Source organism: Chelonia mydas, chromosome 1, assembly GCF_015237465.2.
Source record: "Chelonia mydas isolate rCheMyd1 chromosome 1, rCheMyd1.pri.v2, whole genome shotgun sequence".
In the NCBI taxonomy this organism is placed as follows: Eukaryota; Metazoa; Chordata; order Testudines; family Cheloniidae; genus Chelonia; species Chelonia mydas.
In genome coordinates this window covers 201332095-201358758 of record NC_057849.1, presented here as the reverse complement: position 1 = coordinate 201358758, position 26664 = coordinate 201332095, and the positions used below count along the sequence as shown (strand labels likewise).

Sequence of the window (26664 nt, the reverse complement as noted above, 5' to 3'; positions counted from 1 at the left end):
ATGTCCCTAGACTCTGTTTGCCAGAAGCCAGGAATGGGCGACAGGGGATGGATCACTTGAGGATTGTCTGTTCTGTTCATTCCCTCTGAAGCTCCAGGCCTTGGTCACTGTCGGAAGACAGGATACTGGGCTAGAAAGACCGTTGGTCTGACCCAGTATGGTCGTTCTTATGCAATAGCACCATAGTGATTTTTAATAAGCCTCTGCTTTCTTGGGTGTCACAGCATGCTAACAGTTGCCACAATCTGCATGCAAAATACATTGTCGCTGATGGCATGAAATAATGTCTTGTAATACATATGAGGATAGACGAGCACGTTGGGGTAACATTGTCAAGCCTCGCATTTGGTGCTTAATTATACAGAGAAAAGAGAATTCCATGTTGTGCATGGAAAAAAGTCTGTTATAAGAATGTCAATGACTGAAAGTCAGACTAGCCATTTGGTTAAAACAATACGTTGCCAGTACCCCATGTGGTCTGGTTTGAGAGCTGAATGCTGATTGAGTAAAGCAAGATGTGTGTCCGTCCTAAGCCCCATCTGTCCTCTTTCTTCCCACTCTCGCTGTAGAAAGATTTTAAAATTCAGGCAGGTTATGAGCACTGTTAACCAACTGCAGCTACTTTAAATTGAGAAGATTAAAAGTGAATATGCTGCTTGTGCACAAAGACTTCACAAAAGTTCTTTCACCTTTTGAGGAATGGAACAGGGTGTCGTATTAGAGACATTTAACTTGGCAATGGTTTTTGAAAGGTCTACGATGATTGCCAGTCTCTGAAAAATAATTAGTAAAATGCACATTGATCACAGTGTATGTTAGGAAGGAGGGGCCATTTGGAAGAGGCAGCAAGCTTGGTTTTCCTATTTAGCCATGAAGGTTTATTAGCATTTGAACATCAACAACAGACTTGAAAAAAGGAAGAAGTAGCATTGTATTCCAGCTTTTTGATATAGTATAGAGTCACTGGAGAGTGGAAGGAAAAAGCGGTACGGCTGCTCAGATGACTCTCTGCATTCTGCACAAGCATTTTCACGGGTTTGTAACTCAGCCATAAAAAATGCAATAGTGGCTGAAATTCTGGCAAGCGAGGTCTCGGCCTGAAAACGATTGTTTTGGGAAATTTAGTTTGAGTCATACAAGTGCAAATTCTGCTTGAAAAATGTTAATCTGTAAAGACCATTTTTTGCATTTGTTTATCTCCAAAACACGTTCATTTTTGAAAATGAAATTTACGAGTCTGTCCCTACTGTGGACATCTCACCTTGAAAAAAGGAGTTGTTTCATTTTATAAAAATGAATTGCTGCGCAGGTGGGGTAGTATTTGATCACTTTAAAAGTTCCTGTCAGTGGTTTTTTTGGTTGGTTTTGTTTTGTTTTTTTTTGTTTCTTTTTTTGTCCGTGGCCTTGCTGTGCATTTTGCCCAGCCGTATTTAGTCTGCATACTAAATGTTAGTCTCCCCAACGATATTTACTTTGTGAACTTAGCTTTTTTCCCCCCTTCACCCAGGTGTATTGTAAACTGACGTAGATTTTACTCTGACGGGCCGGATTTTAGTCCGTGCACTAAATTTTAGTCCGCAGACTAAAAAATAATCCGCGGATTATTTATTAAAATCAATTCCCTCACTGAAAACTACATTCAGACTGTTTAACTGTTAAATTCAGAACATAAGAGTGAGGGAGTTCACAGGTAATGGTGAGTCACGTCCGTCCTTTAGGCACTTAGGCACAATAGAGCACTGACGCCATCCCAGCTTTCAGGATGTGCCCCATTGTGCTTAAGTGTTAGCATACTTATTGTTGTGCACTTCACCTGTAACTGTGACTGTCCCTTGCTCTTCATGTTTAATGTTGTACCCTTTTGTGTAGTTCTTGGTGGGTGAATTAGTCAGAATTTCTGGTGGAACTGTGTTGAATTACGATAGCTAAAAGATGCAGGTTTTTGCTTTAAGTAATGGGTGCAAGGATATGGGGGGGAAAGCCCACAATAAAGTGAGAAAATTAAGTCCATACCCTCACTCCTGAGGAGACATGTCCAGTTCCTGAAGAATCCTAAAGAGATAACATCATCAAAACAAATCCATTGGTGGGGAAGTCAATCCAAAATGGAGAATAATCCGCGGCGGCCTGATACACTCATAGCTCACACAAATTTAAAACAGCCAAATTAGAAATACAAATTAAAACTTCTTATTTTCTCTTCAGCAGAAATTATAAATTGGTTTTTTAAAAAATTTTCACATTGTGTCTCTGGGACAGATTTACAGAGGAAAAATATGTAGTCTGTGCATGAGGGATGCACACACTAAGACAAACTAATTCAGCCCCGTTGTCTATGGACATTTATATCCAGGACAGAGAGGACTGCAAATTGCTTAAGATGGCAGCTCAGTTACCCTTTTCTTTCTAGTTAGAATTTTGATTTCAACTTTTTTTGTTATTTATTTTTTTAGTAAACGCACTGGCATTGGAACATAAGTTAACATAGAAATGTTTCTATACTATGCCTCACCATTGCACAATCAATTTTTTTGGCATACACTGTGGTCAAGTTGGACTTGCTGCTATGGAGAGTGATGTTTAAAGTTTCTAATTGTATAAACATTTTCTATGTCCCACACGCCATGGATTTCTTATAATATTGGATATATTTTTCCTTGCTGGACTATTCTCTTTTGGATTGACTCCCCCTGTTTGGATTATTTCACTGCATTATCATCTTTAGGACTCGTCAGGAACAGGACATTTCACCTCAGGAGTGCGGGTATGTACTTAAATATTTTTTCAAATTATTAGGGCTAGTCTTGAAAAGAGGAGAGAGAAAAGCTAGAAGTGGAAAAGTTGGGTTAAAACAGCCACACATCAGCTAGCAGCCAGGTGAATATTTTCCCCGTGTCATACAAGAAGGTAATGGTTAGATAGGCGTAGATCTGCACACGTTTCACTTTTTAATTACTCTTTATTTGCGGAGGGTGGGTATTTGTGTGGGGTTTTTTGGTTTTTCAGTTTCTGGCGTATAGATTATTGTAGTAATTGCTTACCTTGAGTGACTCATTCCCAGTCCAGACAGAGGCTGAGCAGTTGTTTCTTAAATTCTATAAATGTTGACAGAGGTTCACTGACCTGAAAGATGAAGAATTTAAGGGAGTGGGGGGGTCAGAGGGATTCCTTTGTTAAAGGGCAGATTTCAGTGGTTCTCTGTTTTCTATCTTCATTTAATAAAAGGAGACTGTCCTGTTCTCGTGTGGGCTGTAACTTGGGAATCATATGCCACTGCACCACCCTTGTATTGTGGTCAGTAATCTGAACTCTGGAGGCAATGAGTTTTGACACTGAATGTAAATAACCTCCATCTATCCCTCCCCCTAAAAATATACACGCAGCTACTTCAAGCGTAGAAGTCATTAGAACTGACTGCAGGGGCTACAGCATTTGGGCTTTAGTGCCAAACAGAAGATTTTTCTTACATTACTGTCGTGCCCACGGTATCTTCCCAGCAACCTGAACAAATTCTGCTCTTTTAGTACCTTAACTCTTTGACTCCAGGAGTCAGGATTCCCTGACGTGATGAGTTAGTACAGAATGCATTAGAACTAACTCAGGTGCTCCTGACCCAGCTGGGCACCAAGGGGTTTAAAAAAAAAATCAGTCAATTGTTGTCAGTGACCTGATTAATTTTAAGTAATATGAGCATAAATGTCTTCAGTTTAAAACCTATTGAAGCAGAGCCTGTCCAGGTGCCTGGGGCTGCAGTCAGTTAGCATGTGATGTATAGGTCATTCCTTGGTGCTAGGTGGTTTGGGTTCACCTGCATTGGTTCAAAAGCATTTTGGATTAGCTCAATTGCATCAAAAATGCTGACATCAGAATTTAACACTCCCACCCCACCTCTCACCACGCTTCTCCCTGGCCTGTATTCCACGTGCAACAGAGTGAACGGAAACAGCTCAAGCAGCGTGTTAAGGACATGGATGTGACTGTCCAGTTTTGCCTTGAATGTAATGTGATGGGGAAGGCAGATTTGGGGAGTCATTCTGGCTATGTAGGACCATTTTTTAAGGGATATGAACTATAACTTCAAGGAAGAACTGCTGTGAACTCTGGTTTATATCCTCAAGGTAAACTTCTGAGAGAGTCAAATAGCTTTCTCACTCATCACCTTTTAGTGTTCTCACAAACTCCAAATGTGCAGGAATTATCTCTGTTAACTAGTAGGAATCACTTAACACAATAATGTCAAGAAGAAGAAGCACCTGTAAACTTGAAGTAGAGAGAGAGCTTTTCTGCACCAAACCTGTTCATTTCCAAACTTGAACAGTGTCATCCATAGCAATAATCTGACCAACTTGCCTGCAAAAATCCACATTAGGGGGGGACATCATTTGTTTGCTGCCAAAATGAACAATGGCGACCTTTTTAATTTTAACTTTCAATGAATCCTGCTCATTTGCACCCCTCTCCCTATCATATGCATGGCTGATTTCACCCAGTGTGTGTGTTGTCATAAGATCAATGAATTTTCCTTTAATTCTTAAAGTTGTTTCTCTGAGCTCTCCCATGCAGCCTTTCACTAGCATTGCACCTTCACCCACACAGCAAAATCCTTTGCACTTAACCTTTTCAACCCCAGAAGCTGGATTCTCCCATTCCAATACCTGAGGACCCATTATATTAGCACAAATAGCATTTAGTTTCAACTCACTAGGCACTGAGAGATTTAATTGCTCAGACTTGCTGCAGTAATAAAAAAGAAACAAGCCCAAACAATCTGTCTCTTGTTTTTCTGTAGGTCTTCCGACCCCGCACTCCACCAGAAGCAATCGCACTATGTAGCCGTCTGCTGGAGTACACCCCCACTGCCCGCCTGACTCCCCTGGAAGCATGTGCGCACTCTTTCTTCGATGAACTACGGGACCCAAATGTCAAACTACCCAATGGGCGAGAGAAACCTGCACTCTTCAACTTCACCACTCAAGGTAGCCTGTGAGCACTGAGGAGCCTTCCGTTGGGAAGAAGCACTGTGCCAAAAGTTCTGTCATACAAATGCCATTCTCCCAATAGTAAAATCAAGAGGTGGGGCAAGAACATGGACCCGTTGTATAGCCGGTGATCATTCTCAAAAATGGACTGCATCAGCTTCGGGGGAGGGGAGGGAAGGGTTATGAAATCATTATCCTCTTGCATTATTGATTCAAAGTCAGTCCACGGGACTGGAAATCATTACTGTCTGATTGCATAAAGTAAGTTTGCAGCTTCAGGCCAATTCCTAGTGTCCACAGTCCAAGTGACACCTTTGTTTGGAGTCTCACCCAGAGGTTGAGGACCCGGTGGACCACGGAGACTGAATTGCCTTCTAAAGGTGACCCTGTTCCATCATGTTTGAAGCAGGTTTTGGGAAGCAATGTGGGAAAGCTTGCACTGCTGCTGCCAAGGCTGTCTGGTCTTGCGGGGGGGGGGGCGGAAATATGGAGTCCTTAGTTCTCCAGGGCTGTAAATACTATATCCGTCATCCAGCAGAAAGAACTTTTGAGGAAGTTACTTTTTAAATTACACAGCATGATCCTGAAATGTTTCATGTTGAACTATCTGCGGCCATACCAGTACCAAATTAGCCATCCTTGCCCCCCCTTTCCCCCCCAAAAATGTACGTGCAGAGCTGGCATCCTTTACATCGTTTATTCTCTCCGTTCACATTTGATGAGTCTTCAGGGTTGGTCTGGTTAAGTATGGAGTGCAAGAAATGTGGTGTACAAGCTTGTTAGTGTTGTAGTGTAGTCTTCTAAATAAATAGCTGCAAGCCCTTAGCATTAAGGCAGGGAAGAATCCCTATGCATTTAGCATTAAGGCAGGGAAGAATCCCTATGCATTGTTACCTGCTAGGAATCCATTCCCATTCCAGTTCAGCTCATGTAGTTTAGGCATTGATGCCTGCTCTGTAGTAAGTGCAAGATCCACCTTCTTATGCTTGAAACAGAGACCTGTCCATGCTCCCAGCTTTGAAACATGGTGCCCTGTTGTAACCCAGATAACTGAAGCAAGGTTTGTGTCCATACAACGTAACTTTTAAACCATGCTACCACTTTAGTTCAAGCCCTGCCAGGGAGGGTAAACACAAACGTAGTCTTCTGACTTAACATGATTCACACTACCTATGTGGGAAGTGCACTGCATTGGATGTACCAAAACATCTCCCAGAGAGAGAGAGAGTGGACAGGCTAAACCAATATGGAATGTAGTTTTAATAACACACACAGGGCCGATTTACATTATAAGGGGAGATTGTTGTACTGTTTAGTCCTGCTAGAGCTGTAAAAATCATTGTCCACACACAAGATTGTGCAAGTGTTGCTAGTATTATTGAAATTGCACAACCTCCCACGTCACTTTGAGCAGGGGGTTGGACTAGATGGCCTCCTGAGGTCTTCTTCAACCCTAATCTTCTATGATCCTGCAATCGCTTTCGTCCACAATTGTTTACGCATTTTTGTCACCCTGAACTACCAGTATTGTAACAGATCCTACCAGCTCAGTTCCACCGAGGCATCTGATATTCCTGTTACTATTGTGCTGTGTTAGTCATTACTAGTGTGAAGTTTTGCTGTTGAACCAGCAGATAAGAAAATGATTTTCTGCCTCTGACACAGCTGCCATTTTGCCAGTGTCTTTTTTAGGCAGTAAAGAGCAGTCAGGTGTATTGTTCTATTTTGTTTTTTTAATCAAAACGTTTCATTTGAAACCTAACTGTGTCTTCACATAACTAGAAATCTTCGCACTATAACCTTTTGAGTGCTATGCCGGTCCAGTTCACTTTCAGACAAAATAGCTTGGCTTGGAAAGGGGTGCAGTCTGAAATGTATGGGGGCTAAAAACTCTGAAGGGCTTGTCTATGTTGAGAGGAAATTGTTGCAGTGACATAATTGCGTGAAAAGTTAGGTCCTCTCACTTGTCCTTGTGACTGTTTAGCAATGTTTGCACATGCAGCAAACAGGTCTTAAAACTGTAGTTTTACCAATGCATTTTGGGATTCCTGAAGTAACTAACCCATTGATATTGGGAATGGCGCTACTGGGCAATTTCTAAACACAAGACATTGCATTGGGATGGAGCTAGGAGGACAAGCTGAACTGATACATCTGTAATGTTTGACTTCCTTTTCCTTGATGGGGATATACCTCTGTAAACTGCCCAGATTCTGCTAGAACTGAACAAAAGACATGGTCCTAGTGGTGGCAGCCAGTCCTTGTAAGATGTCTTGGACAATTGTGTGTGGACAGGAGATGCTGAAGTCTTTGCAATCTAAAGGCTTTTCAGGCAACGGCTTCTTACAGCCATATTTAGTTTGTTTATTTACAGAGTGTAGAGAGGGCTTCAGAGTCCTGAGTTGGGGATTTGATTCAGTTAGGCATCCTAAAGTTAAGGTTCTTTTTCATATCTTGGGCTGGAAATCTCCTGAGAGAGAAGGGAGGCAGACAGGCTGCAGATAATACAAATCCAGCCATTCCCTGCAGTATTTTGGCATGTCCAGTAGTGGGCAGAACCGGGAGGTGTGTTGCAGCTACACACAAATGAGAGAACACATATTTAATCAAGTTTTTAGCCAAATCTTTAATTAAATTTCAAAAAATTGCAGTTTGTTTTGGGTCAGTTATTTTCTCTGAATTGATCCATCCCTCTCTAGTTGAAATACTGTGGTATTCACATCATCCTGAATTTAGATTCCTGGATACAATGGAGAGGGTGCGGGCCTCTTCTGCCTATTATCTCTACTCCCTAGAGTAGCTTCTGACATGTTTGCACTTCTAGTAGATTTTTCTGCCTGAACCACAGGTGGGAAGATGCTTAGTGAGTGAAAGTGGCTATTCTGCCAGTGTGAGCTGAGTTCTTTAATGGCTGGATGCCGGAAGAATCACAGGGGAATGGAAGCTGTGTTGACTCATTGTAGTTATACTAGGTCAGCCATACCTTTTAGACATTGGGAGTGTGGCTATAGACGCTTGGTTGCAATACATTTTAGCTGGGTGTGCTATCTCTAAAACACTGCCATCAAGGGGTACTACGTCAAGCAAAATGAATGACATTTTTGCTGTGCTCTTGGTAGGGTAAGTGTCCATATTTCCCCTTCATTTCCCTGTTAGATTATATGCCAGTAGGTAACAGAAAAGTATATTTGTTTGCACTAGGAGCTGCAGAAAGAGCGAGATACACAGTGAGTTCTCTATACCAACTGAATTAAGAAATTACTCATGTGTGTGGGGGGGAAGAGTGGAGTAACTTCTTTGGCCATAGAGCGGCTAGTAGCCATGTGCTCATAGTTAGATGGTGTTGGTCTGGTTTCAGTTATTGCAGTGACTCATGTTTACTTACGGCCAGTCAGAATATCTCTGTATTTTGTGGAAGCACAGCCCAACACTGTACACTGGTGAGAGGTTAGTAAGTAGTCGAAATGAGCTTTCTCCAGCTTGGCTTCTCAGTCAATTACTTTTTCTTTTTACATTATTTGTTGAGAAAAGGAAAAAAATCAAATGGATGCGTCAGCCCTTATAGGCTCTAAATTCAATGTACATGTTACAGAAAAGACATAGGCTCCTTAATCTGCGTAGTAGATAAAACCCAGTAGCTAGTGACAGTCATGTACAAAACCCCCCTTTTTGTCTGCAGGATGGTTGGACTTGGTTTCAGGACAGATTTATCTCTTTTTACAGAGTTTATATTAACTACTGTCTGCATGCACTTCTCTCCCAGGCGAGTTCTTGCAGTGCCAAGGGTTGTCTTTCTCCTCCTTCCTTGAGGTGACTGCCCCGTTGCTTTATCTGGATGTGGCTTCCTTTAGAGGCAATCTTTTCCACTTCTGACGCAGCCATCGGGAGGCTCTCCTTCCTCTCTGCTCCATTGCCAGCTTCGGTGTAGTACTAGAGTGATCCCCTTCAGGGCAGCCTGCCATATTATCACTTGATGACCTAGTCGGCTCCACCCCATCACACTTAGCTGATAGCGTTACCACCAGTTGCCATTATAAGATGATTGTTACTCCGATACATAGTGCGTCTGTTTTAAATTTGGGGCCTCAGCAACTTGACTGTTCTATTTTTATTAAGTTACGTTTTTTTTGAAAGAACAGTAGTAACTTTTGTGTTCCATTTAACTGACCTTAAAATCAAACCCCTCGGCTTTTCACTGTGTCTTCAAAGGAAGTATCAGCCCTTCTAGGCTGCTTGGCAGCATTTAAGGAGACTTAACTATGTCACTGGTGTTGGGCTTGTAGGTCCCTGACTAGTGGTGTTTAATGCAGTGTAGTTGTAGCTGTGTCGATCCCAGGGTATTAGAGGGACAAGGTGGGTGAGGTAATAGCTTTTATTGGACCATCTGTTGGCGAGAGAGAGACACAGACACTGTCCCATCTCAGCAGTATAGTGGCATCTTTCGAATGCTTGTCTCTCTCACCAGCAGAAGTTGGTTCAATAAAAGCTATTACCTCACACACTTTGTGTCTCTAGTGGAGTTTGTGAGCCAAGGAACTGACTCCCCTGAGCTGTTGGCGAACCTGTAACAGTCAATGCCCAAAGAAGCACATTGTTGTCATCAGCCTTCTCCTTTAAGATGACTGAGTGGGTGTGTTCGTGGAGGGAAAGGGTGATTCTCAGAATGAAGTCGTATTAACAGGCTGTTTCCAAGGACCAGGACTGGTTGGTGCTTTGCTTACTCCACGGTCATCTCCTTTCACAGGGAAATGATCACTTCTTGTAGCTGATACAGAGACTCTTTGCTCTGGAAATTCCCATGCTCGATATCACTGTGACTTCCTCTTGCTTATGGACATACATGGAAGTGTAATGTGACCTTGTTTATTAGGGCATGCATTTCATTGATGGTTACGTGTGCTGAGAAACCCAAGGAGTTAATCTGCATGCAGAGGTTCTGTGTGGACTATAAGCTAACTCTGTTTGTTCCACCTCCCCTCCAGAACTGTCAAGTAACCCATCTTTGGCTTCGATCCTCATCCCTGCTCATGCTCGGAATCAAGCAGCTGCTTCAACCCCTACAAATGCTACAGCAGCCTCAGGTGAGAACATGCGCCTGCCTGCCTGTCTCCCTTCTCTCTCAAATGACACTCCTTCCATTAAGAAGCTTGAGTAACAGACCCTGGGGTGGACGAGGAATAATTTAATTCCAACTCCATTTTAAACTCAGTCTTGTTAGATTAGCTGGCTGTGGGCACTTTGGCAATACTAAACTGAGTCCTAACCCAGCTCATTTTGATGACGCATCCTGGTGTCTGTGTCTCTTTCACTCAAATTTCTAGTGTGAAGAAGTGGAACAATGAGAATAAGCTCACCTTCGAAAGATCCTCCTGGTCAGTTAATTTCTGGAACCCACAGACACTCAGCGCTGATTTTGTTGAGCTCTAAACTTTAGCTGATTTTAGAGATACCCAGAAAAAAGAGAAAAGATCAGCTCAGTAAATGTACCCTCATCTGAAAGGTTTATTTCCAATCAAATTTTGACTGATTGTGGATAAACAAGATTTTCTCACTAATGCAAAATACATTAGCACTTCCAAAAAGGATTACCAAGGGATTCACTTTTAGTGTATTGATTTCTGCTGCACCTAAGCAGTTACAACTTCTTACTGTAGATGCCCTTATACCAGCTTCGGGCACCAAATAATGCTCTGGCTTTTTGCCCAACTGAGAGTGGTTCTCTTCTTTGTCTCTGTCTCTTGCTGTCAGAAACTTATAAAACCTCATTACTGGCTGGAGACGCACCCTGGTATGTTGTGATCTTATATGAACTTACAAGTTGAGCAGTGTTAGAGCTTGGCTAAGAGGTCTCCAAGGAAAATTTGGGAGTGCAAGTATGATCAAGTATGATATAGTGTTGATGATTCAAGAGAGGGCACTCTTTTCTCTGAGTCAGTGCTGAGCCAATGCCTCAGTATGCTCTCGGCGGTTTTGTGTGGCTGAAGGTGTTGTCTTTCAGATGAGCCATTAAGATGTGCACAGGGTACAAAAAGTATGATTGCTTAGAGGTGATGAGAAATTAACTAGTGTGAGTTCAAAAAAGCAGTGTCCTTGCTTTGCTTAGCACAGCTTTCAAAGAGCTCACATGGGGAAAAGCATTTCAGGTCAAGTCCTAAATCTGAACTGTACTAAAAAATGGCTAATTAGTGTCAGCATTTTAACCCTCCTGTTAGTAGCCACTATATTGCTGAGATGGGCCAGTGTCTTTGGTCCTCATGAGAATCTTTTGCAGCTACAGAGGAATTTTGATTTATAGTTCAATATTAGATAACTTTCAGTTACATCATCGTAGTCTTTTGCATACACAGCTATTTTGATGACCTTGGACCCAAACCTGTGTAGTCTTTACTCATACAAAATTCTTGTGCCAGGAGGAATTTAGCCTGAATTAAGATTTCAGGATTAGGCTCTGTTGGAAATTGTGTGAACCTGATTTGTTTTAGCTCTGGCAATAGAATTCACTGTCTAGACCAGGGGGTGTCTCAACAAATTTTTGGTGACCTCACAGTGTGACGGCCAACTCTTGCTCGTGGCCACTCTGACAATATTTCCTAAAATACTTAATTAACTTCAGGAAAAACAAATATTTATATTTACATGTCCAAATCATTGTTATTGACTGATTGTAGGGTTTTTTTGCAGTCTCAGTAATAAAAATAATGTACAGTTATATTTTGGTGCCCTTGTCTCCCCCAGGCCCCACTGCTTTCCTTCCATGGCCTCAGACCCCAGGCTTACCCCACTTCTTGCTTCTGAACCATAGCACCCAGTAAGGCCGGCACTGCAGACTCCCAGAGCCAGAGTCCCATAACTGGAGCCCGGTGGGTGGGTGGGCTGGGCTGGGCTGGAGCCCACAGCCGGAGCCCTGCTACCATGGCAGGGGGGGCCAGCCTGAAACCCAAAACCCTGAAGTTGGGGGCGGGGGGAGCCTGCTGCCAGAGTCCTGTGGCTGCAGCCAGGTATGCAGGGGACTAAAGCCTGCTGCCAGAGTCCTGCGGCTGCAGCCAGGTATAGGGGGGACTAAAGGCCATCCCTGAGCGCTGCAAGGAGGGGTCACTGCTTTGCCCCCTTCCCCATCTCTGCACAAGAAGCTGTTGTGGATGCAGGAAAAACCCCTGGTGGCCACGTGTGGCCACAGTGGCCGCATTTGAGAAACACTGAGACCCTGAGCAGCAAAGTTCCTCTAATCATTAAACCAGTATCAGAGCAGCATGGGAATGGGTTTGCCGTCTGACACAGGGCACCTACACTGACAGTGACACTTTTCAGCAAAATGTTTGCCCTTGTAAATAAACTATTCAAAGCCACTCTTACAGTGGTGAGATGTTAGCTGCTTGTAGATGTAGCAGGAGACTTCAAAAGGTTACACAAGTTAGTGTGGGTTAATTGCATGGTAATACAGTGTGGCGTTTTGTCCCCCTCTAGTGGCTAGACGAGTTATAGCATCTGTTTGAGTTTGAGTCTTCGTACCTTCAAGCCAGTGGACCTAATCAGTTAGCTCAGGTAGTAGCCGCTCAGACTTCAAAATCCAGAGAGTCCAGGTGTAGTCCCCACAAACAACCCACCTTAGGGACTTGTTACATAATCACTGTCACTTCTGATGGTGCTGAAGTGTTATTGTTACATAGCGACATTAAATCTGTGTCTCTATAATGCAGTAGCTGAAAATTCAGGATACTGTGCTGATCAAAACTGGGATGGGGGAGCCAATTTTTGTGTTATGATCAGCATGACAGAATACTGTCTACATCTTCCTGAATCCAGAGTAGGGTCATGGTTAAAAATAACCCTAATTGGTAGTTTTTCCCAAGTCTTGCATGGTAATGCTGGTCAGGAGAGTTAGATTTTGTCTCGCCAAATTCTCTTAGCATGTAAACTGCACTCTGTTTGGAATAATAGCACACCTTCATTAGCATTTGTTACAGTAGCACCTAGAAGATCCAGTTACACCCATTGTGCTAGGTAGGTCCCGTATATAGACATAAGATGACACAGGCCCTGTGCAAATTGCCCTGACATCTATAGAATCATATACTGGGGAAGGGGGGGAGTGTGTATAAAAAAAAATGTGAGAACCGATGGGTTGAATTTCTGCTTTCAGTGCAAAACTCAACTCAGCTTTAACTATGGAATCACAACCAGCATCTTGAATGCACACACTGTGTGTGAGAGACATTATATGTGTAGTCACACCCAGCATTTGATTTTCACAATGATTTACGCCACTGAGTATCTGGGTCGACACCAATTTACTGCAGATGAGGATCTGGTCTGTAGTATGTGTCTGAATGTGTTTGCAGCCATCACACGTATGGTAGCAATAGCTGTCTGTTGAAAGGCATTTATCATGCAACTCTGACAGCTTTATCTGAACGTTACCTGCTCAGCAGTCCCTCCCAGAACTTACTGTAACATCATCTCTTCAAACAGCTCTTGTTTAAAATGCTCAGAGAAAAAAAGCCTCCAAAATGACTGTTACCTGATTTCCTCAAAAATGTCTTTAGCCTATGGGTCAAGCTGGGCAATAGTTAGTCCTGGATGAGTGAATGTCACTTGCTTCTAGCCTAGTGAAATATCAGCCCTTGAAATGAGGGCAGTATGTGAAAGGGAATTATTGTGTGTAATTTTTAAGAGATTTCCAAATACATTGGTTATAAATTCCCTCTCCTTCAGATTCCTGTACAGGTGGGCTCATGGTACTGATGGGAGCTGGCTTTTCAGGAAGGTGGGTATGAAATTTTGCTCCAATACCGTTTGTAAACTTACTCAAACACCCCTAAAATAGGATTTCTTTGACCCAGTGACATGTTTGAATACATGATGGTTTGGGGCGGGGTAAAAGTTGTACTCAGATCGAGTTTGGAATGTGCATTATGCAGGTCATCTTAAAAGTGCCAATAAAGCCCTTATGCCACAACATCATGTATTTTTCTTCCTGGATCAATAAGCGGCCAGATAGCTGGTCTGCTAGTCAGCATTTCTACCTGGGGGGCGGGGAGGTGCTGTCCTGCATGGAACCCGGCCAGCATAGCTGCAGGGATCATTTTCTGATACATCGTGCTGTGCTAATCCCTTTGATCTTAAATGAGACATGTTCCAGCATCCTCAACAGCAAGGTGGGACAGAGCAGAACTGGAGTTGCCTGCCAGCGCAGGGCAGTTGCACAGGACCATGACAACACTCATCATAGAGTAATATTTAGCACAGAGATGTGCAGTTTCATCTTGAAAGCACTTGGAAAGCATTTAATTCTCATCACCCATGAGAGAGAGGCAGGTATTATCCCAGTGTTTTAGACAAGGAAAATGAGGCTCAGAGAGGTCCACAGGTTACACAGGGTGTCCGTGACTGAAATTTCTGGCTCCCAGTTTGGGCTTAGACCACTAGATCACAGTTCTCTATAGAGAGCAATAAAGTACAAGATGAACCTGGATTTCTAGGCTCAAAGAATATCTCTCTGATGAATTTTGCCTCACCCCACCCTTCCCCTTGAGTCCTAAATTGTCCTTTTAAGGACCCTCAAACTATTGGCAGGCTACCTCAGTGTGTCCTTTCATGTTAGCATTGCAATATATCAGGAATGAAAATCCCTGTGGCCTTTGACCAGTTCTTAAATCAAGTAGCATCGGGGGGTTGTAGTACCCTGACTGCAGCTCCATCCTATCTAGCAGCCTTTCTGGTAGGCTTCTGAGGGACACTACATCCCTGACCAGAAAGCAGAGGCAATTCCGGAAGTAGGACTGGGAGAAGCAGCAGCAAAATGCTGCCTTAGAGAGCAATAGATCACCACCACTCTTGACAAGGCTGTGGAGACAATAACAAGGCCTAAGCCCAATACATGGTATGTTTCCATCAGGTGCAGAGCTGTCAGACTGATAATGAGGAGGCTTCTGGCTGAGAACAGTCTCACCCCAAGCACTGCTGAGCCTGCTGCAGTCATCTCCCCAGCCTGGGGAGGTTTAGCGGGAACCAGCAAATACCACAGTCACAAGTGCTTGTCACAGCGGCACAAACACTAATTCCCCCCCGCCCACCCCCACCAAAAAAAGGCTTTTTTTTTTTCTTTTTTTGCTGGTTCTGTCAAAGGCACAGATTTCCTCATGTACTCTGCTTAACTGCTGACTCCCCAATGAAGGAGGGGGAATCTGAGTGTGCAGGGCCCCTTTCTGGGCTGGGTGCTTTCAGTGCAACATCGTAGTACGGAGGCACTGAAACTAGCCCATAGCTGCACTCGTCCTGGTCCCCAGCCTGCACTCTGTTGATCGGGCAGCACAGAACCTGCAGAAAAGCCGAGGTGGTGTCTTTCCTAGTGTTCATGGTGTACAGCACACAGGTATTTGCAGGCATGTGACAAGCTGCCTGAGCAGTCTGATCCCAAATTGGAAGGCCTTTGTATATATTGTTGTAGAAGAGCCACAAGTATGGGAACCTAGGCTGTCTCCTTGCTTACGCCTCCCTCTCATGTGTACACAGAGCTGCTCCAAGGCAAGTGTTCTGCAGGAACTCAGGTTAGCAAATTGACCATGAAAGAAGCAGGTTTTACATACACTACTTGGAGGTAGAAAGAAAAGGAGTATTTGTGGCACCTTAGAGACTAACCAATTTATTTGAGCATAAGCTTTCGTGAGCTACAGCTCACTTCATCGGATGCATACTGTGGAAAGTGTAGAAGATCTTATTATATACACACAAAGCATGAAAAAATACCTCCCCCCACCCCACTCTCCTGCTGGCAATAGCTTATCTAAAGTGATCACCCTCCTTACAGTGTGTATGATAATCAAGGTGGGCCATTTCCAGCACAAATCCAGGGTTTAACAAGAACGTCGGGGGGGGGAGTAGGAAAAAACAAGGGGAAATAGGTTACCTTGCATAACCTATTTCCCCTTGTTTTTTCCTAACCCCCCCCCCCCCCCCCCCGGCGTTCTTGTTAAACCCTGGATTTGTGCTGGAAATGGCCCACCTTGATTATCATACACATTGTAAGGAGAGTGATCACTTTAGATAAGCTATTGCCAGCAGGAGAGTGGGGTGGGGGAAGGTATTTTTTCATGCTTTGTGTGTATAAAAGATCTTCTACACTTTCCACAGTATGCATCCGATGAAGTGAGCCGTAGCTCACCAAAGCTTATGCTCAAATAAATTGGTTAGTCTCTAAGGTGCCACAAGTCCTCCTTTTCTTTTTGCGAATACAGACTAACACGGCTGTTACTCTGATACTTGGAGGTACATTTTTCCCCATTCCTCTTTGTCAGTTTGATAATTACATCTTAACGCTTTTAGCCACGTTGTCTTCAGGGGCATTAAATCAAGAGTCATAGCACATTCCAACAAGTGGTATACAGAACACACAGTGATGCTGTATGTTATATGTATTCTCGTACCCAATGGGACTGGGACTTTTCAGCTTGGAAAAGAGATGACTAAGGGGGGACATGATAGAGGTCTATAAAAGCATGACTGGTGTGGAGATAGTGAATAAGGAAATGTTATTTACTCCTCCTCACAACACAAGAACTAGTGGTCACCCAATGAAATTAAGAGGCAGCAAGCTTTAAAACAAACAATAGGAAGTATTTCTTCACACAATGCACAGTCAACCTGTGGAACTCTTTGCCAGAGGATGTTTTGAAGGTCAAGACCAGAGGTGGACAAACTATGGCCCGCTGGACCTCCTGCCTGGCCCCTGAGCTCCTGGCCTGGGAGCTTGCCCCGGCCCCTCCCCTGCTGTTCCCCCTCCCCCGCAGCCTGAGCTGACTGCACAGTGCTCTGGGCAGCGGGGCTGCGAGCTCTTGCCAGGCTGCAGAGCTGCGGCCTGACCCGGTGCTCTGTGCTGCGCGGTGGCGTGGCTGGCTCTAGCCAGGCAGCACAGCTGCCTGTCCCGGTGCTCTGGGCGGTGCGGCTGTAGCGCTCCCAGCCACCAGTGCTCCAGGCAGCACGGTAAGGGGGCAGGGAGCAGGGGGGTTGGATAGAGGGCAGGGGGGTTCGGGATGGTGGTCAGGGAGTGGGGGTGTGGATAGAGGTTGGGGCAGTCAGAGGGCAGGGAACAGGGGAGCTGAATGGGGGCAGGGGTGCCGGGGGGGCAGTCAGGGAGAAGGGGTTTGATGGGGGAGGGGTTCCAGGGGGCAGTCAGGAATGAGAGGAGGGATTGGATGGGGTAACGAGGGGTCTGGGGGTGGATGGGGCAGGGGTCCCAGGGAGGCCGACAGGGAATGGGGGGGTTGGATGGGGCAGGGGTCCCGGGGTGGGGGGCCATCAGAGGGTGAGAAGCGGAGGGGGTCAGATAGGGGGCGGAGCCAGGCCATGACTGGCTGTTTGGGGAGGCACAGCCTCCCCTAACTGGCCCTCCATACAATTTCGGAAACCCGATGTAACCCTCAGGCCAAAAAGTTTGCCTGCCCCTGGTCAAGACTGTAACAGGGTTCAAAAAAGAACTAGATAAATTTATAGGGGATAGGTCCATCAATGACAATTAGCCAGGATGAGCAAAGATGCAACACCATGCTCTGAAGTGTCCCTCACCTCTGTTTGCCAGAAGCTGGGAGTGGGCTACAGGGGATAGATCACTCGATGATTACCTGTTCTGTTCATTCCCCCTGAAGCACCTGGCACTGGCCCCTGTCAGAAGACAGGATACTGGGCTAGATGGATCTTTGGTCTGACCCAGTAGGGCCATTCTTATGGTCAGTGTGATAGTGAGTTAGCTAGTTAGCGTGAACGGATAGCTATCAGAACAGCAGGGACTATATTTTAAATTCAAGGGCTGTCAATAATGCCAACATATTGGTAAAAAAAATTTGGATTTCTATCTTAAGTACATTGGGGTGATTTTTACTGCATTTGAGGAACCATTCTGGGGTGGAGGGAAGCCAGGACTGGAAAATAGCCTGTTACCCGAAATAGGATGTCCCTTCTCAGCTTAATGATCCCATCTTCTGATCCTGGTTATCACTTCTCAGATGTGGGTAGGTGGTCACCCTCTTTTTCCATTTGTCTCCTTTTCTCCTAGGTGACGATGTTCTTTTAGCCTTATCTCTCCTGGAGCATATTGTCTGACTCTTCCGTCATCCAGTGCTGTGCTTTTCTGGGCTGTCTTCCTTATTTATCAGTGTCCTTTTTCCAATGCGGTGCCCCCTACTTTGGTCACTATTAAGTATGGCTAGATAGAAGAGCTTCATCAACAAATGTGTGCAGATGCACAGTACATCCCTGTAATTACTGTTTTATTTTTTTATTGCAGCTGCATTGCATGATAAGCTCTTTACTGGTGTGGAGATGGTGTTGCCCCCCATTTTTCTCCACACAGCCTCCGATTTTGTACTTGTGCTAGCCAATGCTTTCCTTCAACTGTATTTGTTATATTTACCTACATTCAATCTCTTCCTTTTTTTAGTGAGCCTATTTCTCTCAAGATCTCCAGTTTATGTTCATCCTGTCTAACCTCAGCTGTGTTGTGATAGCTCCTTGTGTGAAACCATCTGCAACATTGATTAGTTTACAATTAATTTAATTCTTTTAGTTTGTTAGTGGGGAGGAGGGAATAAAAAGGAGAGTGCCCTGTGCTAACCCTCAATTATTACCTTTCTCCAGCTTAGTATTCGTGATGATCATAAATTTCTTTTTCTTCACGGTCTGTGTCAGCCAATTTTATATTATCCATACTCGCCAGACAACAGCTTAGTTTTCTGTGTGGGACTATACCAGATACATTTTCCTTTTCTACCAGAACTGTAATTGTGCATAAGATTTATCAGCTTTGTCTGTCCTCTCCAAAAACATGTGGTTAATTGGCCATCATGTTGTTCTTATATATAGGTTTCTGTGTTGTCACTTCTAATATTTTACCCAGTTAACAGCATCCTGGCTTTTGTTTTATCCTTTTTTAAATATTTGCTTTTTCCAGGCTTCTTACACCTCACCTATTCTCAAATGTTCATGAATGCACCAGCAAAACACAGAGATTCTCTCTGGAAGGACCTTTCGGTCACAGTCAAAGATCCTGCTTGCCAACAGATTTCTATTTTGTTATAAACTGCGATGATCTGTGCTGCTTCTTGTACAGTAAATGAAAGAATGCCATTGAAATGACTGAGTTTCCAAAGAAATAGGAAAAAGAAACAATCCTTTGCTGCACTTCCTTAGAAAGCATCTTGACACATGCCCACTGTACCCTGTAGAGTCTCTTCCCAGTGAACACTGTTGTCCGAGTTAGGGAAGAGAGAGAGCATGTTTCAGGTTATTCACCGCCAGGCACTGATCCTCCGACAGTGCAGTATGATTGTGTAAGCCTCATTATTGGCTTCAGCCTTGACATTAATCTGCTTCAGCAGTTAGGAAGGTGGCAAGTCTATCTTGTGTTGAGCAACCCCAAAGTAAAGCAGGGTGGATAAAAATCAGTGATTTTTTAAAAAAAAATTAAAGATAGGTTTTTTCTCAAAAAGCATTTTATCAAAAAAAAATCTAATTTAAATAAAAAATCAATCTGAAGATAGTTTTAATTAAGATACATTATAGCTCAAAGATATCTCATCATGGAATAGGGATTATAAATTCTAATTCTATTAGTATGAGATTATATATTCATGTAATGTTTAAGAAAAGTTTTGTAAATGAGTTCCAATAGTTCATGGATTAGGGACCCAATCTTACGGAGTTCCAGGGGCTTCTGTATAGATTATTTAGGTTAATCTTTCTATCTACCCAATGGGACTAGGTGCTCAGTCTAGAAGATACGATCAGAGATGCTTAGTTTTGAAGTTCTCAAACTGTGGATTTGTGTCTCCAGAGGTAACATGCTTGTTAACAGCAAAAATGTTTTTAAATAAATGTTTTTAAATGTATTTTAAATAAATAAATGATATATAGAGGTGAGAAATAACAGACCTCAACCCTATTGTCCCTCCGCAAATTTGTGTACACAGTCAGTCCCTTACCAATCTCTAAAAGTGCAAAGTTTCAAAAAGTTCAATGAATAGAAGATTGTTGGGGGTGGAATAGATCTGAACAAGGAGAAGAAGTCTGGAGATAAATGTGAGAAGCGAGGGACATATGCTTGTTTTGTTAAAATATATGCTTGCTTTTGAAGAAAAAAATCCAGAATACTTAACGTTGTTGTTTTAGTTAAATAAAACAATTTAAATGTCTGTCTGGTGATGATCTCCTCCTAATACAGCATGGCAAGAAAATCCTCCAAATATTAATGATTAACCTGTTGAATTGGAGATAGTTCACCTCCCAGTGATATCATAAATATCTGCTTCAGTTACCTTTGGTAAATGAAATAACCAAACAATCATTCATTTTCTGATATAGCTGTAAAACTAATCTGAAAAGTTTTCAAAATAAATCACAGTTTAAAAATGTATAGCATGTACCTTCTAAAAATGAAACCTGCATCTATCTCTGAGTTGTGAAGAATATGTATTAAGGTTATAACAACCAACAAGAATGCACTTTTATGTAGAAAACCATGATTAAATCGAGTCTTCCTGACTAGTGATTTAAATCAAATGCACCCTGAAATAAAGCAATAGACCTGAAAGACATGTATTGCGGGAACAAGTGCATGAATTACACATTAATACACAAGCTGTTTCTACCAGAGACTGTGGTCGGTTGCTTTCATTGTCTCGGCTCATTCACACATTTAACAGATGGCTTCACTATATGATGGACACAATATAAAGCCTGAGCACCAATGGGAAAGCTTGTGGTAGCCACACATACTTTGGGAATGCGAGTGTGCTTTGCCATGCCAGTAAAGTTATTGAATTCTAACATGACTGTGAGCGTTGCAGCAGGTTTTCCCACTGGGCCGCCTCTGGCCTACAGCTATGCACACTTGCAGTGTAAAGTGCAAGATAGTGCTGGTACCCTGGTGACTTCAGCCTTTGAAAAAGGCTTTTCTGCAGCTCCATTTGAGTCAGTAATGTGCTTCTTGCAGATCATGCCCCATTGAATCACTCCCTCCTCCCCATGATTGCGTTCAGGAGAACATCTTAACCCCACAGCATGGCACAGTGATGCAGACTACATGGGTTCAAAGCTGGTGGGGGATGTAGGGCTGTGTGCGCCAAAAGGGTCAAATCCATTGATTGAGGTGACTGTTGCTTGGAAGTAACACTGCTTTTTGCTCTCCCCTTTCTGTCATTGGCAGATGTTAATGCAGGAGAGCGAGGTCAGACCAATAACGCAGCTTCAGCATCAGCCTCCAACTCCACCTGAAGTGGTCCCACGCAAGCCAGCTGCACAGGAAAAATCACCAGTAATTTGAGTCTTGCTCAGCAACACTGGTCACATTTGGAAAGAAAATTAAAAAGAGGAAAAAAAACAAAACGAAACAAACCCTGTTCATTTTAGTGTTCAATTTTTTTATTATTATTGTTGTTCTTATTTAACCTTGTAAAATATCTATAAATACAAACCAGTTTCATTGTATTCTCACTCTGCGGGGTCTCCAGGGCAGGGGAATAGGTGGGGGGGAGAAGGGAAAGTGGAGCAATAGAACACACCAATGTCTCTTCCCTTGACAATCTCTTCGCATGGAAAGTTTGCTGTTGTGTACTTCAGAACAAGGACTCTTGCCTCATGCCCCCACCCACAACAGAAAGAACGTCATTCTCTGCTGACGTTGGTTTTTTGTTTGTTTTTTTTTTTTTAATAACCTCTTTTTTTATTTTCTTTTGAAGTGAAGTTTCAGACTTTGGTGTAGTGCACAGCTTGAATTTGGTTGGGAGCTTAGCCAGGATCATTCAACAGAGCTCAGTGTTTCTTGTAAGTGAATCCATATCGAGGCTATCTGAAGAACTGCCTTTGGCATGGTCTGGGGGATGGGGAGGTGGTAGGATAATAGGTAGGGCGGGGGGTGCTTACTGTATGTCTAAACTTGGAACTGCTAGTGGAAGACTTACTTTAAAAATTAGCACTAGCAAGAGAGAAACCTGCAGCTTCAATATGGAAAAAAAGCCTATCAAGTGGGATATATATGGATATATATTTATAATATATACACACACGCATGTCAAACACACCTGGTTAGCTTATTGAAGCAGCTTGTTTGCCTAGTCTGAGCTCCTCCACCAAGTCTTGGACTTCTGTTTTGAAGAGAGCCATGTAGTGAAAGAGAAGGGCCAGTCAGCTCTAATCTCCAGCAGAGAGAAGATGATGAATGGAATCCCACAGGAGGAGGGGGCAGACGGAGTTTTGGGGCCTTTTGGAAAGTGGCCACTGTGAAAGCATTTTTCAGTTTTTTGCTCTGAACGGGATGCCCTTTCCCAAGATGCACACAGGAAAAGGACACCAGGGTTTATAATGTGAACTGTAACAATCTACTGGTTTATTTGTAATATTTTTTACTGCAGTTTGAGCTTGCAGATTGCCACGCTCTATAGATAGATCTCATTTTAAATCCACAGCTAGAATCTGTATTTAATTTCATCATTTTAACCTCCTGCTTTTTTAATCTTTATTTATTGATGCATGTCAGAGTTGCCATTATGATGTTTTTACATGGGTAGAATATTAATAAAATACACATCAAAGTGATAACAGTAACTTGTACCTGCTGACTTGAGGGGAAGCTGACGACATAAGTGTGTGTATATAATATAAATAGATACAGTACTGCTTTTTGAGTTTTATTTTGTCTACAGTCTTTAAATGGTCTGATTGAAGCATAAGATGAATGTTTGTTTCCAGTCTGAGTTTAAGGGTTTTTTTTCCTGTAGTGGTGAATGGTGTTAGAATCAAAGTCTCCATTTCTGAAGTTAAAGCAATATTCCTTGGGAAGAGTCAGTTGAGCAGCAGGAAGAGTTGCAGCTGCAATGCAGAAATAGACTTTTGAGGCCTGGTCTGTCTCATCGTTGAGGCTGATGTCCCTGTGGGCCTTACACACGTTCAGAGAAACCTTAGTCGCCTGGTGCTTATGGGCTGTTACTTGACCTGTGGATCTTTAAGGCACAATAAATTGTTTCTTACATTTACAGACTTTTATGTGTGGCCCAGGAGTAGCCAGCAGTAGCGGCTAAGTAAACGTAGTCACTACAGGGTGGCAGGAGGTTTGTTTATGAACTCAGTACATTTCCTGTCCATGTGCTTCATGTTTGCCCATTTGTGAGATTTTTTTGAAGGAATGTTTCTTAGCAGCCGTAGAGGTCCCTCTGTCCTGTCTGCTAAACAACGGCTGTCTGGGAGGGGAGTTGTTTGCACAGATGAGTGGTTACCTGGAAAGAGAATGGCTAATCCACCTTAGTTATGTCCCTCATTATTTAGTGAAACTGTGGGCAATAGAAAAGATTTTTAAGCAGCTCTAGGCTGATTACAGCTGAAGAGAAGGGAAACCATGTTTTTCAATTGAACAAAAACACCCCCAGCACCTGTAATAAATAACTGAAGCCTGAAAGGAGTGTTAATGCAAGCAATGAGCCAGTGAGTGCCATGAATGATGGACTAGAGCCTGACATGATCAAATGTCCGGAGAGATTTTAGAAGACTTGAAAAGCCGGGGACAGTAGCAGTGACTGGATCTGCTGTATAGACAAGACAGCTGGAAGGCTGGGCAAAGACATTTACTCTGGACTTGGGGACAGTAAATTACCAAGTTGATAAAAATCGCTGCTTGTTTCAGGTGGTTGGTAGAGGAGAAGAGTAAAGAGCTTTTCTCTCATTCTTTTAGTTCTACTTCATGATGGTGCAAGTGTGTGTCTGTGTAGGCTGGCGTCTCCGACTTTTTTTCCAAGGATCATGGCAGGATCACAAATGCTTTTTATACATGTTCGATCCAGGCCTTTGAATCACGTTTTTGTTTGTTTTTTTGGTTTTTTTTTTTTTTTTTGTAAATAAGGGTATGGGGGGAGCTCCTCACCAAATTCAAGCTTGTACATTATTTTTGATTGTTTTTAAATTTTGAGTTTTATTGTTTTGTATGTAAATATGTGGACCCAGGAACTGTTATTAATGAGCAAAAAGTTACCGTTCAGGGCAGTGATTCTGTTTAATAATCAGACAAAATGTAGACGAGCTTTTTAAAGCCATATAGTTTTAACTCTGTACAGTAGGTACCGGCCTGTATTATTGTAACAATAACTCTAGCGATGTATAGTGTATCTATATAGTTTGGAGTGCCTTCGCTTCCATGATTTTTTTAATTTTATTTCCCTTTTTTTGTCCTTTTTAACAGCTGTAGCCCAGACAAAATGGCATCTTTGCTCCCCTGCTTTCTCACCCTTTGGAGTGCTTGTAAGGTTTCAGTGATACCATGGTCCGTAGTGGAACGAAAGGAAATTGTGTTTGTGACTCATTTCATTCAAGCCATGGCTTTGCTCTGGATGTTCTAAAGTTGCCCACGCCACCGCCCCCCAATAGCAATGACTGGTTTCATTTGACACCTGCCCACTTGGCACCTAGTAGCTAGATTAGACTTTGCACGTCTCTCCCTATTCCTCCTGTCCAGAGGTCTTGTGGAGCCTTTGGTTTTTTGTCTCTCCCTTCACTGTGTTAAAGAGAGAGCAAATTGGGCTTTTACAAACAGAAAAGATATTTAAAAATCCCCCTAGTATTCTACACTGAGAGCCAGACAGCCTGCAGGATAGCTGCGGTGCTCTGGGGCCATTACTGTAGGACACCATAGCATCTTTGTAATAAGGGAATTCCCTGTTCCCGTTTCTGCTGTTCCCCAGCCCCTCCCATGCCAGTTTGTTTTCTTAAGACAATAACTTTAATGTTATTCTTGATTTCTTGTGCCCAGCACGAAGGCCTTGTTTTTAAAACTAGTTCACTTGTGTTTTCTACCTTGTTAGTATTCCACATAAGATTGTCTTGAATGGGAAAACACTTAACTCTTTACCAAACCAAAGGTTGCTGGTTTTTTTGTTTGTTTTGGTTTTTTTTGTTGTTTTGGTTTTTGTTTTTATCCATCTCGTGTCCATTCCAGTGAGGCAGAGGCTGCACTTTCTTTCTGGTGACAGGAAGGTCAGTGATGTCAATTTGTTTTTGACAGTCCACTCGGAATTGTTACTAGCTTGCTTTTTTTTTTTTTTTTTTTTTTTTAATTTTATTTTTGGCTTGTTTTTAATGAAGTATGGTCTTGATCTGTCATTTTGTCTACTCTGCAATTGCATATGTTTCTGAGATGGAATGAATTACATTCTCTGTGTCCCCTGGTGGACGTCAATCAAGACACTGGTATTTTAATTTCAAACTTAGCTATCTTTTTAAGGAAAAAAATTAATGATGGTCGTTTACCTATAAATTTAAAAAAAAAAAAACAAAAAAAAATGGCTGATCCAAGATCCCAGTTCACTTTTCTAGTTGTTTTAAACCAAGTTTTATCTCAATAACGGCAAATGCCTGCAGTTCGCAACGAGAGATCATTTTACATTTTTCCAGACTTGTTATGCTTTAAAAAAAAAAAAACAATTACCAGTAAACTTTTCTCTATTAGAAATCTCAGCTACTGAAGGTTAAAAAAAAAAAAAAAAACTACACAAGCTATAAAAGCACAGTAGAGTATTCGACCCAGGAGCTACTTTTCTGAGACTATAAAAAGGCATCTTTGGGGTTCCCATTATTTCCACAGGGGTTTTAGTCAGTTTTTGTTCATGGAATTTGTTTCATTTTGCAACACTGCAATAACAGCAAAACAACAGAAAAGTAAAACTAAAAAAACAGTACCTAGGGGGTTAGCTTGAGAAAAGTAGCGTCCTTGTGGTGTTCTTCCTCAATTTTATATATATATATATTTATATATATAAATTTGCTTGCCTGTAAAAATTTGCGTTCATTAATGTGTTGCTGACGGATCACTTGGGCCTGTACACACACAAATTAGCCTGACCGCTTCCATCTTAAAAACAGAAATCTACAAAAAATAAATATATATATTAAGGACTGTGGGTTGTATACAAACTATTGCATACACTTGTGCAAATCTGTCTTGATTTAAAGGAAAAGCAAAACCTGTATAACTATTACTACTTGAATGCCTCTGTGACTGAATTTTTTTTCATTTTAAATATAAACTTTTTTTGTGGAAAGTATGCTTAATGTTTTATTATTTCCCCAGCCCCTCCGACCCCCTTGTAAATACATTTTGTTCTGTGTGACTCGGTTCGGAAATAGTTAACTGGTACTGTAATTTGCATTAAATAAAAAGTAGGTTAGCCTGGAAATTAAATTTAAAAATGCAAAGTGTGTGGTCTTTATTTCAAAACCCTGGTTTTTCTCTCCTCCTCTTCCTGCTCCACCCCATTCCTTACCCCACACCTCTTTCCACCCCCCACCCCCACCCCAAAATAGGTGGACATGACTCTTTGTAATAATTAAAACACAAGAAATAAGCATGTTTTCTTAAATGATCTGTGTTATTCCATGATACTTTCCCAAGAGATGCCAGCTTCTGTCTACGATTCCGTTTGGTTTGATGGAGCGAGGAACCCCGTGGCAGTACAGCTAAAAAAACAAACAAAAAACGTTACCCTCCACCTATAGGGGCAAGCTAAGAACCTGTGTAAATTGCTGGCTTTGAATACCGCACTCATCTTTTTTTTTATTTGATCCCATTAGTAATGTTATTTGGTGGTGATCTGTAAAGTTTGTCAAGACCACATCCAGTGGGGCTGTTCCTCCAACAAATCAGCACGTTGCTATC

At 42.5% G+C, this 26664-nt stretch overlaps 1 protein-coding gene across 8 annotated transcripts in view; it reads left to right on the top strand.

The window, feature by feature from the left end:
• Positions 1-26313, top strand: part of GSK3B (glycogen synthase kinase 3 beta) — a 273947-nt gene extending 247634 nt beyond the window's left edge. Inside the window, exons 9-13 of one of the 8 annotated variants that reach the window (XM_037909641.2) lie at positions 2726-2764; positions 4790-4976; positions 9962-10060; positions 13692-13743; positions 21175-26313. In XM_037909641.2, the coding sequence (XP_037765569.1) occupies positions 2726-2764; positions 4790-4976; positions 9962-10060; positions 13692-13743; positions 21175-21181 (384 nt within the window). In that variant the 3' untranslated portion in view covers positions 21182-26313. Of the gene's footprint in view, positions 1-2725; positions 2765-4789; positions 4977-9961; positions 10061-13691; positions 13744-18921; positions 19513-21174 lie in introns of those variants that run through there. The other 7 variants (XM_037909629.2, XM_043538733.1, XM_037909638.2 and 4 more) reach the window with 7 other exon arrangements.
• The last annotated feature ends 351 nt before the right edge of the window (positions 26314-26664 follow it).